Raw genomic sequence first — 18,372 nt, forward strand, 5'->3', positions numbered from 1 at the left:
GTGTCGGGCTGCGCTTGCAGTTGAGGTTCTAACCTCACTAATTGGTCTGTCAGAAACTGGATCATTTCCATGACCTTTTATTTTGTTGGATTGAGGCATTCGTACAAGGTAGTCCTAGGAGATCCACTGTTGCCTCCCGTCTTTTGACTGGAGCAATTTTAAAAAGTCCAGAGTGCTCCACTTTAGGAATGCTGGCTCAACTCTTCCCATCTTTCAACCTTGTGTCACATCTTCCTGCAGGAAGTAAGTACCAGCAATTTGTGTCATTAATTTGATGTTAGGTCAAAATTACAGACACATGCCAATTGAATTTTCAATTTTGGCGATCAGTCTAGCAGAAACTTGGCCATTTCAGTGACCTTTTCTATATTGGGATGTAGCATTCATTCCTGCCTTCGTTCTGAGGCTACCCAGACCGGGGAATGCCTATAGGTTGCCCAGGCAATTTCTAAAAAGCCAGAGTGCTTCTCCTTTAGGGGCACTGGCTTGACTCTCCTTACTTTCTGTCACTCTCTTCCTGATATGGAAAGGAAGTAAATACCACAATTAATGGCAGTTATGACCCCGGAATCATGTGTATTCAGCACTTAAAGTTAAGATGCTGGAAGTGGACTCGGTTTATCTAAATATGGAATGGAAGTGACTAAACACGAAATGAAAAACGAAACCATGTGGAAACACTTTTAGTTTTATCGTGGAACTATAAAAAAAAAAAAAAAAATTAATAAGCTTTTATTTAATTGAAATTTTTACATTCTTTTAATTAAAATGATTGTTATAAAGAATATGCAAATTAGCTAGATTTTTTGCTAGTGAATGCAATTATACAACCCATATATAACAAAGTTGTATTTTCTTTTGAAATATATCGGAAAAAAGAGTTAATATGAATATCAATACACGAAAAAAATAAAATTTATACGATTATAGATTATAACAAAAGGAGGGTGGACCTGTAAATTCACCCTCGTCCGTTCGTCTGTCCACACTTTTCTCAATAACTACACTTTGGAATTTTTTGAAATTTTGCACAAACATTAAACATGATATGAGTAAAAAAGTAACAATGGATTTTCCGGAAAACTCCAGTTGCCCCCTAGAGGTGCCTTTTGGATTAAAATGGCTAAAATTGACACTTTTGTGTTTATTAAAAAAAAAAAAAAAAATTGATACCTTGGATTTTTATAAAACTTTCTGAAAAGTTGTAACTAACTGATTTCTATATAATTTTGTTTGTCTATACTTCGCGATAACTCTTGGGTGTGCCCCAGGGGTTCTTTTAGGACTAATAAAAACACTCCATTTTTGGGACTATTTTACCATATTTGTCCAAAAATTTTCTATGTATGTCTATTTAGCAGTTTTGCATGGTGCTGAACTCAAATTTAAATATGTTAAGGCCTTGGGGACTTTTGGAGCTAAATGGGAGGGGGGGGGGAGGGTAAATGCTGAACTTGGCCATTTTTTTATGCCTGGATCACTGTGCACTCACGGGGGACCATGCATGCTTCACTTATTTTTTACATTTCTATAAATATTTTTTTTAATATTTAAAATATATTTGTACAAAAATATTTTATTTCAAAAAAGTAATTTAAATTTTCATAGTTTACATTTTTATAAATAATTTTCTAAATATTTAAAATATATTCATATGAAAATAATTTAAGATTTTCACAAATTTTATCACATAATTTTTTCATAAATAAGGTGTCATAAAACAAAATAGCTTCAATTGAATTACGAAACCAAAACTTCCTTTGTTATTCCACTAAAAACTTTCAACGGTACGTTTTAGGAAACAATAAGCAATGTCTTGTGGAATGCATATAAAACGTATTGTACATGATTTTTATGGCAATGATTTCATTAGTTTCTTTTTGTTTTTTTATTTGTGATAACACATGTGTTAACCCCCCCCTTCCTGCCCCCCCCCCCCAATATATTTATAGAAATGTAAAAAAATGAAAATTTATTAGTTTTTATTATTTCATGATAGCACAAGAAGTGTTAGCACTAAAATAATGTTTTGAAATAAATTATTTCCATATGGTTGCGTTTTTTGTTTCATAGTGAGTAATTTCCATACCATATCTAAACTGAGTCCACTTCTGGCGTCTTAACTTTGTGTACTGAATTTTTGGACTTAACATACAGAAGTACACATCATGATTCTGGGGCCATAACTGCCTTAAATTTACTTCCTGTAACATACTTTTGCTAATAGGCATTTTGTTAATTATATCACTCTGTCTTGATTATTACCAGCCTGCAAGGTCACAACAATTCTAATTTAATTTTAATTTTTTGTCAGTTTTGTTTTATTTCCATTTTGTTTTCTATAAGTTTTTTTTTTTATGTTTTAGATTGAAGAAATTGAGGATGCATTTTGCCAACCCCTCAAAGAATACATGTTGTACACAGAGGCTGTGAAGGTGAGGCTTTAGTTCCATTTTGTTTGTTTTAAATTTTAGTTGAAACATCAAAATCCGGACAATTTTTTTTCTGACAAAAAACAAACAATTGTATTTAAAAAAAAAAAAAAAAGTATTTGTTATAATATTTTAGCTAAGAGTGCCTAAAAGTTGAACATTCCCAAACAAAATGGTCGATCCACAACACAAAAAGAAAACATAAATCTGACAGGGGCACAAGTGAATCTTATAAGCTGTCTGATATATGAATCCAGTAGAATTAGGTATCTACACCAAAAATTAGGAAAATTTATCAAGTAGAATTTAATCTATTATATAAAAGCGAAAGTGTGTGTGTGCATTTTTGTGTCTGTCCGCCAAAGGTTTTTATCGCCAGGCTTCTCGGTCGACTCCTCCTTACAACTTATATGCTATCTAAATCATGATATCTACAACTTAAGAATGGGGGTCACGTCTATCTTTAATTTGCCTGACTTTTATGCGCTATTTTCGTCTTAGTTACACTTTTCAGGATAAAAAATGCGAATGATGGGGCAGGGAAAACAGAAACTGGCTTGCAGCGCAAAACGAAGTCAAACATCACATGACTTAACTTTCTCGCACCTGTCAATTTCACTTTATAGACATTAACTTATAACACTTACCACTTCCTCTCCTCTTGTGACCGAGATGTTTAGGTCTCAGGCTTTTTTTCCATTTTGTTTCCACCTTCGCGTCAAGGGTTCGGGGTTCAAGCCTACCTTCCTACTAAAACTTTTTTTTTACACCTCCAAACACCCGGGCAACGCCGGGTACCCCCCGCTAGTCTATTAAAAGGACAGTTGTATGTGTGTATGTCCAGCTAAAAGAACATAGACTTCTAACCAAAAACCTGCAAAGTTCATATTTTCTTGATCAGCATTGCTCTGAATGTATAAAATCTCCACCCACCCAAAAAGACACAAACTTATACTTCTTTTGAGTGTCAGGTTTTGTCAGAGGAGTCGTTTTCTATTTTTTTTTTTTTCTTTTCCAGCTGCTGATTGAGAGAGGTCAAAAGATACAAGTTTTGATATAAAGATATGACACATACTTTTAAAAATATTCTGTTTTTTTTTTTTTATGGCCCTGGGAAACGCCGGGTAGCCCTGCTAGCTTATAATAATAAAATAAAAAAAAAAAAAACAGCTTCATCATATTTTGCCAATCTGTTATTCATAAGTGTGGTAATCCCGTAAATCAGGGGGAGATATGTCAGTTTATCATTTAAGCAAATAATAATGAATAGCAGATTGGCAAAATACAACTGATTTTTTTTTTTTTTTTTTTTTTTTTTTAATTTTTTAACTAGCCTAGGTGCCCGGTGTTCCCCGGGTGTTTGGAGGTGTGTGTTGAGCAAAAAAAAAAAAAATAAGTGGTAGTGGGCAGGCAGGCTCAAACCCATACTGCAAAGGAGGAAAAGAACATGAAAAAAAAGTGACATCTTTGCTGTTGTGCCCATTGCCAAAACAGAAGTGACATAGGTTTAAATTAAGGCTAGTCAATCAAAAAGAGGGGATGACTTTCAAAAATATTGGCTAAAAAAAAAAAAGCGACCCCATTCTGTAGAAAAGTGCCCAGTTGAGGGTGAAAGAATTAATGTTTTTTGCCAATTTTTCAATATTTGTTCTCCGAAGGGTCGAGCTTCAAAATGATGCCGATCTTGTGAAAATTCGTCGCCTCTGTTGAAAGTTCAAGACAGACATACATACATTTAAACAGGCAGGTGAGATTTATATTATAGATTTAAATTCTATTCGATAATTTTTGGTGAGGATATTTATTTTTGACTGATAAGTAATGAAAGAGTTTTTACTTGAAATGCCATCTTCACTGCACAATATTATCAATATTACATGAGCACCAGAAAATATTTTATGTCACCATTCAAACTTAGGGTTAGTGGTAGGATTAAGGAACGTTGCGTTTTTCTATCATTAGTATCATTGTTATCGATATTAACATTGTTGATCAACAGGATGGGTTGAAATCCTATTATGAAATTGATTTAAACAAGAGTAAAACATGAATTAAATTTTAACTTTTAAAAAATAAAATAAAAAGAATATGTGCCCTTCCTTAACACAATCACCAACCCGGTTAATTTTCAAAATAGCTAACAAAAATAAACAGGGTCAAAAAAGAAATAAATACACAACAAATAAATGTTACCAAAAGCAAAATAAGTTACTCTTCTACCTACCTGGAGGAGTTGTTTTGTGTTTTCACTTATTTTAAAGTGTTTTTTTTTTTTTTTTTTTTTTTAATAAAGGGAGTGTAAAGCCTGTTAGAATGCAGAACAAAATGGTCTCAATCGAGCGATAGTGGAACCTTGATAATAGTTTGAAAATCAAGAATTTAACATTGAACATTACATTTTTACACAATTGGCAACATTTATTGGGTGGGTTTCTATTAGTATTCTTTCACCTCTTTTTTTGCTTTGTTGGTTATTCCGGAAAACCCACCATCAACTCTAAGTTCAGTTGCAATATGAAAAATAGATGGAAAAAATAAATTCAATAAAACACCGGAACAAATGCGTAACAGGATAATTTAGTCTCTGGGCTTTTTCAATTTTGTCTGATTTTCTTTTTAGTTGAGCATTTTCATTGCAAGTTGAGAAAATTCACTTAAACAACTGTTTATGGCAACACTTTGAAGAACACTGGTGATCAAGTTCTCACTGATTCTCTCTCTTCTGATTTGGAGCACGTGGTCTTGTTACTTTCAACCCTTCTAAACCCTCTTTCCATCAATCACCTGGATCCTTTTTTAGTGCTTGTCTAGAATCGGCTTATAAATTTTTTTTTTTTTTTTCTCAAGTAAAATCTTTAAAAATCTTTGTACCTGTCACTGCACAAAGATGTCATATTTCAAAAATCACGTAAATCGATCAAGTAGTTTTTATTTTTTTATTTTAGAAAATCAAAAAATATGGCACATTTTATCGGAGAAAAACTTGACACCATGTTTATTTTGAATAATACGCAGCTAGCGACACCTCTTGGGAATCACGGGAATGTAGGATCAACAAGAGTAGACAATCGACTTTTTACCCTCTAGAAAAAAAATCCTTTAAATTTAACACATCTTTTTGGGAATCACTTTTCTATAATTTGACATATAATGAGCACCCACTTTATGGCCACATGTTTGTTTAAGAAAGGAAAAAAAAGGGTGTTTTGCTTTTTTTTTTTTTTTTTTTCCAAAGTCGAGGATGTCGCCCCCCCCCCTAACAAATGTAAACACAGACTTATTGTGGGGAAGGGGGTGTGGTCAATGTGTGGGTGCTCGTTTTATGTAAAATTGTGCTCATTATACGTTGCCCCCCCACCTCCGCACGAAAACAGGTGGCCATAAAGTGGGTTCTCATTATACGTTAAATTATTATAGAAAAGTAATCCCCCACTTTTTTAAAAGTAACATTTCTTCATATCTTGGATACTACTCGTTTGCTGGAATTGTAAACGTTATTTTCGTTTCCAGCATCCCCGAAAAGCTATAAATGTGTTAAATTTAAAGGATTTTTTTCTAGAGGGAAAAAAGTCGATTGTCTGCTCTTGTTGATCCTACATTCCCGTGATTCCCAAGGTGTTGCTAGTAGCGTATCAATCAAAAAAAAAAAAAAAAAACCTACTTGATTGATTTACGTGCTTTTTGGAATATGACATCTTTGTGCAGTGACAGGTACATACATTATAAAGATTTTACTTAAAAGAAAAAAAAAAAAAATTTTTATAGGCTCAATTTTTTTTTTTTTTTCTTTTTTTTTTTTTTTTGCTGGGGTCAAAATGAATGGCTATCTCCTTCATGAAGATGACCAGCTAAGTTGACCTAGGATAGAATTAAATACAATTTGGGAATCAACATTTATTAATAATAAATTAGAACAACATTAAAATAGTTAAAAATGATTTAACTAACCAATCACGGGTGATGGAACACAAGAGTCTACTCCCATGGATTAAATAAACAGTTCAGTTTGAAATTTCGTATAGATTCATAAGTTTAACAGAAAAAATTCTTGTGTTCGAAAAGATGCACACAAAAAAGGTTGGACGTTATGTTGACTGAAACGTGGAAATAACAATAATCAAAATATAATGATGTTGAATATATCCTATAGTTATGTTGAAGCGATTAGCTCCCAAAATGTTTACAAATTTTTTTATTTTATTTTTGAATTTTTTTAGGATTTATAAAAATTTGTTTTAATTTTTGCATGTCTGATTAAAAACAAAAATGGATTTATCAAAGTTGGATGCGAGAAACACACAGATCTTGTTTTATTTTGTTCCTTTTTCTTTTTTTTTTGTCAGATTGTGCTTCGTCGTCGCGATGCAATTCAGGCTGAATACGATTGGACGGTTGATGAACTAAACAAAAAGAAAGACGAAAGAGAACAGGTGAGGGGTCGACCTCTTTTTTCTTTTCCTGTTTTTCCAAATTTTTATTATTTGCATTGTAGATATATTACTAATTGCATTTTATATATATATATATATATATATATATATATATATACACACACAGGGTGACCCATAAAAACGGGCCCAAGTTCTAATTAGGCCCCGTTTCTTAGTGTTTTGTCCGAATGAAATGAAACTTTGGTCATAACTAGTTTATTATATTCAAAACATCACATCAAAGCACTAGGGTCTTTGGCCTTTTTTCTTTTTTTTCTCCATTCTACAGCATATGTTCTAGATGGCCTCTTTTTTTTTTTTTTTTTTTTCTTTTTCTGGGTCACCCTGTATATATATATATCCCTGAAAAAGTTTCCTGGTAAACATTTGATCCCTGCAAAACATTGCGAGTCTGAAAAAGCAAGTTGATTCAGCGATTGCAGAATATTAAATGATTCACTGACAAAATAAATTTTCGACTAAAAAAAATTTTTTTAATTTATTTTTTATATAGTTTTCAAAGATAAAATAAAACTTCCAAGATTATAATGTTATAAAGTTGTTCGAAAAATTCAAAGATTGTGATTCTGTATCCCTATTTACAACATTTTGAATTTTGACCTTTTATAAAAATTAAAAAATCTTTTTTTAAAATAAGATTTTTCTTATCCATTGTGATTGGTATATATTAATTGATCAACATTTCAAGTAAATTAAAAAATATTTATTCCATTTATGTAAACTGGCTTAGGATTTGTCGCTACAATAAAATTACTGTTTCAATCTAAAAAGATGCGTATGATACTGTGTAGCTTAATTCCATATATGTTTTCATAATCGACTATCTACTCATGTACTGAGAACTACTGAAGTAAATACTGAAAACAGATACCTAAAATATATGTACTTTATTACAATTTTATACGGATACATGAAATAATAATAATTATATATATGTATATATCTCTTTAGAAATATATTTTCTTATAATATATACCAATCCTTATTTAAGAAGCTCAATGTAATTACAGAGCAATATAGAGAATAAATGACAAAAAACTATCTTCTGATAAGTTAAGGGCAAAATAGATTCAATGATTGGTATAATAATTAAGTGATTGATTTTGCGCTACGAAGCGGATACTGTCAAGAATTGTAAATGTCAACTGAATTAAAGGAATAAATTATGGTCAACATCATGAATTTTGGAATATAGTTTTTTGTCATTTATTCACTATATATATATATATATATATATATATATATATATATATTCATTCATGTTCCATTGAACAGTAGGGATAATTCCTGTTTCTCTTTCGATCCATCTTTTCCATTTGACAGGCCAATATTTGAATGTTCTGTTAGTGTAAAAAAACAATTTGCCATTGTCACAAATGTTTTTGATTTCCGTAAATCGTCTTCAGGCAAGTGATGAATTAATTGCATTTACTGAATTTATTGAAAAAGTTGGTTAAAATCATTAAAAGCACTTAACCAATTCGACAACATGGCCAATTCAGCAGATGGACCATTCGGCGTCGACCGTGCCAGTCACATTTTTATAAAATTTTTATAACTTTTTTAAAAAAGAAATTAAGAAAAACAATATTAAAATATATCACTAACAGTTTTTAAGAAAGCTGTGAGTGTTTTTTGACTTTCATAAATCGTCTTCAGACGAGTGATGAATTAAAAAAAAAAAAATGCGTTTAGTGAATTTATTGAAAAAGTCGATTAAAATCCCTTCAGTTCAATGAAATATGCATAAGAGGTAAAAAATGCTGCCTAAATATATATATATATATATATATATATATACACATACATATATATATATATATATATATATATATATATATATATAATATAAATCTATAATATAAAGCTGAACGTCTGTGTGTGTGTGTGTGTCTGGTCATGAATAGGATCCTATATGGTTGACTCTTATGGAAAACTGATCACATATAATGATAGAAGATGTATCGAGACACAGGAATGGGTATGTTTGATCTGGCATAATGATGATTCATTAAAATTGTGGCATCTGCGTATGCACCTGGTCCACAAAGTATGGAAATAAAAAAAATTAAAAATTAAAAAAAAAAACGTTTACAAGTGTTTTTAATATAGATGTACATTATAATACTTTGATAAGTATGTTTTAACGCCTGGCCTCCGTAGAATGGAAATAGGCACAAACTTTAATAAAGACTTTTCATATCTATCTGCATAACTATACTTTGATAATTATGTTTCAGTTTGAAGAAATGTGGTATAATAAAATTATGGGGTGTTTGTTCGCTCCTGACCTCCATAGAATGGAAATATGTGACAAAGTTTAACAAGATTTTTAATATAGACCCACAGAATATTGTGATAAGTGTTTCAGTGTGAACAGGTATGGTATAATAAATTATGGGATTTATCTATTTTATTTTTATTTTCATATTTGGCTTTGGTTTTGATACCCCCAAATTCGAAGCTATCTCTTTACAATCCTTCCTTTTCATAACTTATCATACGTTCATAAATCAAAGTCCATTTTCTGTAGGCTGTTTTTGAACCCAGTCAACGACTGGTACTTTTGCTTGTGTATATATATATATATATATATATATATATATTGTTGGTGCTGGATCTCAACATTTTGAACTGAGAGAGAGAGAGAGAGACTTAGCTGTCGTACATAGCTAAGACTCTGTAACATCATCTTTGTATAGATACTCCCTTTAGGCATTTGGGCTCATGGACTTTAAGTGTCTCAGGGAGTGGCACTCGTCTGACAACACGTTGCAATCATCATTTAACTTATCATTCCTCACAATTTATTTGCTTCTTTTAATGACTCCTGCTGATAATTTAATTCTAAAGTAATAACTTGTCTATTTCAGTTGACCTCTGTATTTGCTTTAAATTTGGCACCACTTCAACATCTTGTCTGGGTCATTTTGACATTGCCTTTTCTATTCTAAAAATAACTCTATCATCATTCAATTATTATTTTTTCTTCTTTACTCATTTTTCTTAAATCAGCCGTGTTTTAAAATCTCTCCATTTCTTCTTAGCTTCTTTAGCTTTCTTTTAATAATATTATTTGAATTCCTCTTTTTTCCATTGTCATGCTGGTTAAATATACTAATATATATGGTTAGGGTTTCAGCATTATGGTTTGGTACTTTCACCAGGAAACCCTGGTTCTCAGTGATGTCATATCCTCCGAAGACCCAGTTGTTCTAGATTTATGATAACATCTACAAATTTAATGATTTACATTTTTTGTACGATTAAAACTAATATTTTCTTCCAATTGATTAACTGTCGTCTGCTGAGGTTTTCATTGGCTAAACACACACACATGAGGTTTATGATGTCATATGATCAATAGTTTTCATTGGTTGAGTGTTTTTCTCTAGATTTCAGCAGTCTGCATAAGCAACATTCAAGGAAAAACGGGCCAGTAAATGCAGAAGCACAGAAAAAGTATAAAAACTGGGATGACTTTTCTAGCAATTTTTTTTTTTTTTTTTTTTCTGCCGCAGGTGATGGTGTCTGATCAATCCTTTTCTCTCGGAGCATTTCTTGGCAAAGACCCGGATGATGTTAAACAACAGAAGAAAGAAAAGTTGGAAAAAACGATCGAAGAGGTATTTCACTGGAACCTTTTCTGTTTTTACATATATATATATATATATATATATATATGTCCTGTAAGTGCCTGCCCATTGGCTGATTAGGAAGGATGCGGTGGAAACTAGAAAGCTGATTGGCTAACTAAAAACTCAATAGAATGTGCATATATAAAAACATGAGACAACCACAACTCTTTGCATAAGCCTGACGAATCCTAGCGTGGATGAAACGCGGAATATTCTGTGTAGCTTAATTGCCATATATATATGTTAACAGATGTACCCAGAGCAAAAGATGTCTTCTACGTGTTTCTGGATTCTGGAGAAAAATTCAGTGTATATATATTGTCGAATGTTTAACTGTTGAATATTGAGCTTCATTTTGTTTTGAGAAGTGATCCTCATAAGAATTGATCTCAACTATATGAAACAACTTTTTTAATATTATAGCACATAAACACACACACATACATATTACAATAGAAAAATTTGAGCATGAAAAGTAAAGGACAAGATATTCTAGTAAAAAATAAAATAAATTATAACTTAAAATATTGCAGCATTAAGAATTTTTTAAAAATTCAATTTATAACATTATATAATCAATTCTTAATGCTGAAATATTTTAAGTTATAAATTTTTTCCGATTCCGATACAAATACTGATTCTGATTCTTTATGAAATTTCTAAAACTCTATGCTACTATAAATTTTTTTTTTTGTATCGATATTCATATTAAAAACCCTTTTTTCTATTTATTTAAAAAGAAAATACAACTTTGTTATATATGAGTCGTGGTATTGCATTCATCTACAAAAAATCTAGCTAATTTGCATATTCTTTTAAACATTCATTTTAATTAATTCCCTACAATTATTTTTTTTGTTTTCTTATGGAATGATCATCTTTAGTTAACTATTACGTGTAATTATATTCATGCAGATATTCTACATGATTTATACTTGCGTAATATTTGCGTTAAAAGCTTATAGTAAACACAAACCTCTTTCTATATGTATTTATGTATGCACATATGTGTTTGTTTAAAAAGTTTTGCCTACGAAACTCTTCTGTCAGTTTTTGGTCTATAGACATGAAACTTAATATATAGGGTATTCGAACCCATGCAAAACTTTATATTTGGGTTTTAGCCAAGGAAAATCAGTGTGAAAATTTAAAAAAAAATGAATTTGCCAGGTGAAGGTTGAACAAGAGCATTACGAATATGCATGCGTAAGATAATAGCTATTGGTTCACATTTTAATTTTTAGCCTTGCAGCAAACATGTCTTCATAGCTCAGGCATTAACGTCAAAGGAAAAAGTAAATCCTAAGCTAAATGTTTTGGTTTCGATTCTCGATGGTGGCGCACGAGTCATTTTTTTTAAAAACTTTTTAAATCATTATAATATATTGGGTCCAATATAATAATGAATACGAAATCTGCATTAATCAAGATATCATATTTAAACATATTTTATGACCAGGCAATGCCAGGCAGCCTGCTAGTATGCATATATATATATATGTATGTATGTGTGTGTGTATATATATATATATATATATTTATTTAAAATGGGTTAAGAAATTCCAACGAAAGAAAGATGTATATTTAAATAAGGGAGTAGTCACCAACAATGTGTATTTTTTAACATTATTTTATTATTCCGTGTCTTGGTTTTTCATTGAGAATCGTTTTTATGCGTTTCAGACGTTCTGTGAAGCGTCCTCGTCAGAAATTACTTTCAAATGTGTTGGAGATGTAAAAATGGCATTTTCGTAGTTAATTTGAAGTGTTTCCAAGGGGTATAGGCGTATATATATATACTACAAAAATAGACTCGGTCATATCCCTTCTTTATCCTTCTCTCCCTGTTAAAATAAATATAATTAAATCCATTAAAATAAAATTATGTTAAAACGATGCAAAATATTTTTTTAAAAAAATGTAATATTTTATTTTCCCTTCTATTCCTTCCCCCCATTTCAGTTGACTCATAATGTTGAAGTCCTGAACGACAAGTCAGTTTGTGCAAATGCGGATCTCAAGGCGGACATGGAACGATGGCATAAGACCAAACATAGGGATTTGAGGGAGATTTTCGTCGCACTCGCTGACAAACAAATTGAACGTTATGAAAAGGTAATTAAAAAAGAAAGAACTCCACTCTTATTTTTTCCCAATTTTTTTTTTTTTTTTGTACCTATTTTTTTTTACCTATTTTTTGTACCTATTATTATTTTTGTACCTATTATTATTTTTTGTACCTATTTTGTTGTTTCTTTTTTTTTTTGTTACTTGTTTCTTTTTTTTTTACTTGTTTTTTACTTAACTTTCTTTTTTACCTTTTTTTGTTCTGGGATACAAAATTTTCTAGCTGACTTTATATGTCAATTAAACAAAATCATTTTAAACTGATTTTGGCAGCTTGCTATTTGCAGTTAAATTACCCTTTACTACTTGAAATCGTTGAAACAAAACTAATTGATGAGAAAAAAAAAATTGTTATTGCAATTCTCTCTCTCTCTCTCTCTCTCTCTATATATATATATATATATATATATATATATATATATATATATATATATATATGCATATGCTTCTATATCTTTCATCTCTCTCCCTCTTTCAGACTTCCAGATATATAAAGTAAACTCTAAACAAAACATCAGCCTAGCCATTTCGGAGTCCTTGGGAAACAAATTCACACACAGTGCTGCCTTATATATGTAATATAAATTACTAAAACATTTTAAGTAAAAAAATAAGTTACTGGGCGTAATTCGAACTATAAACGTTTCAGTTTTGCCTTTAAAAATTAATTTTTGATGGGTTGCAGTAGTAAACAAAATGCAGTCATTTTTAAGACCTTAACAGAATTTTAAAAATGGCTGACATGGTTTACCATTGTGACACGTTGAAATTTATGTCAAACAAAAAAAAAATATATAAATCTTCTGATTCGCCATTTTTTTTTATTTTTTATTTTACAAGTGTCTCCATGCGTGGGAAGATGCCATTAGGAATCTCCAAGCGAAGCCGGAAATCATGAAAGCTCCCGACGATGAAATTCAAACAATCCCAGAAGTGAGCGACTCCATCTCCCCGCAATTGACGCCCTCGCATATCATGAAGGTCGATGTTGAAGCTGACGCGGACGATGCTGATGCGGATGGTGACCATCCAAAAGCCCCACCTTCGCTTCACCCATTACCGCCTGTTAGTCCGCCGTCTCCAACCAGTCCGCCTGCATCTGTGTCCAAAGAGGAGGAGGAGGACACTTCAAACGGAAGTGAGAAAGGTGATGGGGATGCAGATACAAGCACAGACACTTCCAACGTTCATCCACTGTTTGCTGCTGGGAATACTTGAACTGGTACATCGCCTGATCAACGGCGGATAGGAGAGGGTTCAGTTTTTTTTTTTTTTGTTCTTCCTTATACATATATATATATATATATATATTTATTTTTAACTTTCTTTTGGGTGGGGGTGGGGGGTCATATCGAGAATTCCCTCTATATTAAAAAATAAGAATAAAAATTATATGTATGATGTATGTGCTCGTAACTGAACGAAAATAGCATATTCCAAAAATCATGTAGATTGATCAAGTAGTTCTATTTTTAAGTAAGAAAATCAGAAGGATGTTGTAGTTTGCTTAAAACATTGTGCGTAGTGTGAAAGGAGTTGTTTGAAGGCTATATCAATGCGGTTTGTGGGAAACCTAGTGGACACAAGTTAGTATATAAAAGAATAATGATGATATTAGAAAAAATTTTTAATAATTTTCAATTATGTTTATTTGCCAACATAATGTGTTATACAAAATGGTAGGTTTTGATGTCCCTAATTTTTTAGACTATTATCTTTTCTTCAATGGAGGGGGGGGGGAGAAATTTATACAACTGTCTGGCGAGGTTTTCCTTTGTCTGTTTTATTTTTTATTTATTTACGGAAGTCGGTGTCGCAGACATCAACACCTACCATCCTGTACGACACACTATGTTGGTAAATTAATGTAATATAATTGAAAATTATTGAAATTTTTTTTTCTAATATTGTCATTAATCTTTTATCTACAAACTCGTGTCCACGGTTTTTCCCATAAACCGCATTGATATAGCCTTCAAACACAACTCCTTTTACATTAAGAAAATCAAATTTTATGAGTAAGCGAGCAGGAACTGTCTCGTGTCTCAATCTTGAAGAAATTTAAAAATGATTTTCTTCACAGAAACAAACAAAAAAAAAATACTTGATCAATTTACTCTAAAAATCGTGAATCATTTCTATCAAAAAAAAAAAAAACAAACAAAAAACTTAATCAATTTTACATAACTTTTGGAACATGACTTTCTCGTTCTATTATAAATATGTACCTCCTAAAGATTTTTATGTATTTACTTTTTAATATAGAAGGAATTTTAGCAACCACCTTTTCTCTCTCTTTTTTTTTTTTTTTTTTTTTTTTTTTTTGTTCCATTGAGGGATAAAATGTGTGTGAGGGGGGGGGCATCTTTCCACTGAGAATCTAATCTCCCCCCCCCCCCCCCCAAATTTTGTGCTTAGCTGAGAAAGGCAAAGCTCCCTCCTTCCCCTCAATGTTGTTTCTCTTTCAGTAGTCTGTTTAATATGCCGTTCGGCTTGTTGATCTCAAATTAAATGTCCTTGTCTCTGTCTTTTCCTCCTTCCCAATCACTGTGGAGGAAGGGTGCACGGTTGCATGTGCATATAACGAGTGGTGTGCACATCAACTGATGAAAAAAAAATTGTAATCGATTATCATCCAGACTTAGATTAATCTGAATAAATATTTCAACATTTTCATCGTCATCCTCATCATAAAACATTGTTTTACATAATATCAATGTATGGATTGAATAGGTTTCAAGGACCCCAGAAATTAAACAAAATGAAAGAGACAACTTTGGGTTTACACCCGGTACACGTGGCACCTCCAAATAAACAGATAATGAACCCAAATTATTTGTTTTTTTTTTCCTCGCAAGGTCTACTTGTTAACAAGAGGAAAAGATTTTTTTTTTTTTTTTCTGTGGTCCTTAAAACCTAATTGATCTTGGTGTATTTATTATCATGAAATACCAAGACACACACAAAAAAAAAACTGGTTGGGCAACATTTTGCGCCTAAAAAAAAAAAAAAAAAAAAATACCCCACCTTCCTTAACCGCACTTTTAAAGTAAGATTTCATATTTTTTAATTTTGTTCAAGTTTTACTGGTATACTTCGGAGTTCAAAATGTTGAACGACATGGTTCTTCAGTTTCAAATTTGGTTCGTGCCCAGAATTTACTCTATATATTAAAAAAAAAAATAAAATAAAAAGTAAAGACAAATCTGTATGATATATGCATCTGTGACGAAATGAAAATATCATATTCCAAAGATCATATAGACTGATAAAGTAGTTTTATCTTTAAATTAGATATACCTGGCGTTGCCCGGTATTAAATATAACGTTAAATTCTTTAAAAAAACAAACAAAAAAAACCCCGGAAACAGAGACACGTTCATACGAGTATTATGTTTTTTTTTTTTTTTTTTTTTTTTAAACAGTTTACTTCTTTCTTGTAAAAAAAAAAAAAAAAAAAAAAATAAAAAAAAAAAAAAAAATAAAAAATTGACAAACATAAAAATCTGATAACAAATTTGACCACTTAGTATTCCTTTCTTCTGGATGAAAACCGATTAAAGTTTTCCACATGTCTGAATACCCTATATATCAAATTTTACGTCTGTAGATCAAAAATTCATTGAGTATATACAGGGCTCTACATTGCTAGTGGAACAGTTGCATTTGTGAGTGATTTTTCAAACTGGCGACTAGAAATAATGAAACGCTTATCTTTTGGCGATTGTATTTCGTTCACCGACAATCTTCCAAAGCTCACTACTGAGTAAAGAATATCTTTTCAAATTTTTTTTTTTTTTTTAATAAAACGAACAAAGTTTAATTATTTAAACAATAAAAGTTTAATAGAACAATATACTTATTTTTTAACGAAGGCTGTTTAAAAAAATATCTGAGGGAATTCAAATGTTAGCTTCAAGCATCAACATAAAATTTGTTGTATATTTAGAATTACACTTATTTAAAAAAAACAGAAAAATCTTTATGATGTACTATATAAGTTATCAAATTTACCAAATTTTCATTACTAATGATTACTATGTTGTCCAATGTCTACTGTACACTCTTTAACCCCTATCCTTGAGTGGCCTCTTGGCCTTGATAAGTGGTGATGCCTATGTAAAAAAAAAAAAAAAAAAAAAATGTACATACTCGTCACAGAATGAAGAGGTCATATTCCAAAAATCATGTAGGTTTGGCTAGTAACTTTTCTATTTGGCTAGTAAACGAAAAAATTTAGTTGTAAAAAATCAACTAAAGATAAATTTGTCCATAGAGCCCTGATATAGGTTTAGAGGTGTCCTTACAGATTCTCACTTTTCTAGATATAGAGATAAGAAAATCGGGTTCTATGAGTATCCGAGTAGTGACTGTTTCACCTGCCATTTTGAAAAAAAAAAAATCTCAAAACACAAGGGAGATAAAACAACAGTAATCATAATAGATTCATGCTGTAATGCCTACGGATTCCCATTAATTGCTTAAAAGTGATTTTCTTTATATAAATAAAACTATTTGATAAATTTATGTGATTTTTGGAATATGATTTTGTTTCGTCACAGATGTGTACATCATGCAGATTTTTTTTAATATAAGAGGAATATCGATATATTTATTAACATGAAATATAAAGACGCAGAAAAAAAAAAAACTGGTTTGAAAGGAAGAAAATATAACTTCCCCACCCCCTCCTTATGCGTGTCCTTAAATGAAAAAAAAAAATATCTTGGGTTTTTATAAAGTTTTAGTTGTGTATTTCAGAGTTCAGATGACGTGATTCATCAGTTGCGACGATCAGTTGTAAGAATAAGAAAAAAGTTAATTTGAAGAATTTCAAATCGGAAGCAGAATTTTATTTGGTGCTTGTACATTATAAATAAGATGAATAAACAATTTTTTTTAAAAAATGCATTTTAAATAAAAACATGATTATGAGATTATGTCTTGTGTCGAAATTAATAAAAACTAGCAAGACCTGTGGAAATTCTACAGCTGCAGTTTTCATATCTAATATACTGCTGCTGGGCAATCTGTGGACGTTCAGCATATATCGAGACCCCGCGATATTATTGTAGCCCTTTTGTTAAAACTGTAAAAGTATTTATCAAAGTATAGTAGAGCCCCAGGATGTAGTGGCCTTACGATTGTTTTTTTTTTTTTTTTTTTTTTTTATACACAGGAATTGCCACTTATCAAGGCCCAGGAGCCACTCGAGGATAAGGGTTACTGGGTATACACTAGTCAATGTGATTATAGCTTAGTAAAGATAAGTAGTGAAAATTTTGTTAATTGAATTACTTAAGGGGATGGTTAATCAAGAACTTGTTTACATGGGACTTGAAGACAATCAGATTGTAGTCAGCTGGAAAGCAGGCCAACGGAAGGGATTTTTCCACAGGCATGCAGTTCTAAGAAAGAAGCTTTGTTCATGAAATATATATTTAAGTTTAGGTATATTTTGAACTCTGTCAAGGCAGGATAAACTCCCTCTAGCGGCTCCTATCAATATAAACGTTAGGTTTTTTTTTTTTGTTTTTTTTTACAATGTGAAATACAATGTTTTTCCGACCCCTGGTTATGGTATTCACCCCGCCTTATGGTGTTATTTATAATGTTATTTGATTATATACATGTGTATTATATACTGTACTGTATTTTGTTAGTAATTTTTAATGCCATATCCTGGGTTCTACTGTAATCTGGTTAATGTAGTGTCAGAATATA

The 18,372-nt window shown here is 31.2% G+C and overlaps 1 protein-coding gene across 3 annotated transcripts in view; it reads left to right on the top strand.

Moving 5' to 3' along the window:
• LOC145296120 (sorting nexin-30-like) overlaps window positions 1-13,989 on the top strand; it is a 93,376-nt gene extending 79,387 nt beyond the window's left edge. For 2 of the 3 annotated variants that reach the window (XM_080142267.1, XM_080142268.1), the window contains 5 exons: window positions 2,367-2,435; window positions 6,776-6,862; window positions 10,405-10,509; window positions 12,484-12,636; window positions 13,489-13,989. In XM_080142267.1, coding sequence (XP_079998393.1) covers window positions 2,367-2,435; window positions 6,776-6,862; window positions 10,405-10,509; window positions 12,484-12,636; window positions 13,489-13,866 — 792 coding nt within the window. In that variant the 3' untranslated portion in view covers window positions 13,867-13,989. The remainder of the gene's footprint in view (window positions 1-2,366; window positions 2,436-6,775; window positions 6,863-10,404; window positions 10,510-12,483; window positions 12,637-13,488) is intronic. The other variant, XM_080142269.1, reaches the window with a different exon arrangement.
• Window positions 13,990-18,372: the final 4,383 nt, after the last annotated feature.

The sequence above is a fragment of the Euprymna scolopes genome, chromosome 16, assembly GCF_053919585.1.
Source record: "Euprymna scolopes isolate OS-2025 chromosome 16, ASM5391958v1, whole genome shotgun sequence".
NCBI lineage: Eukaryota > Metazoa > Mollusca > Cephalopoda > Sepiida > Sepiolidae > Euprymna > Euprymna scolopes.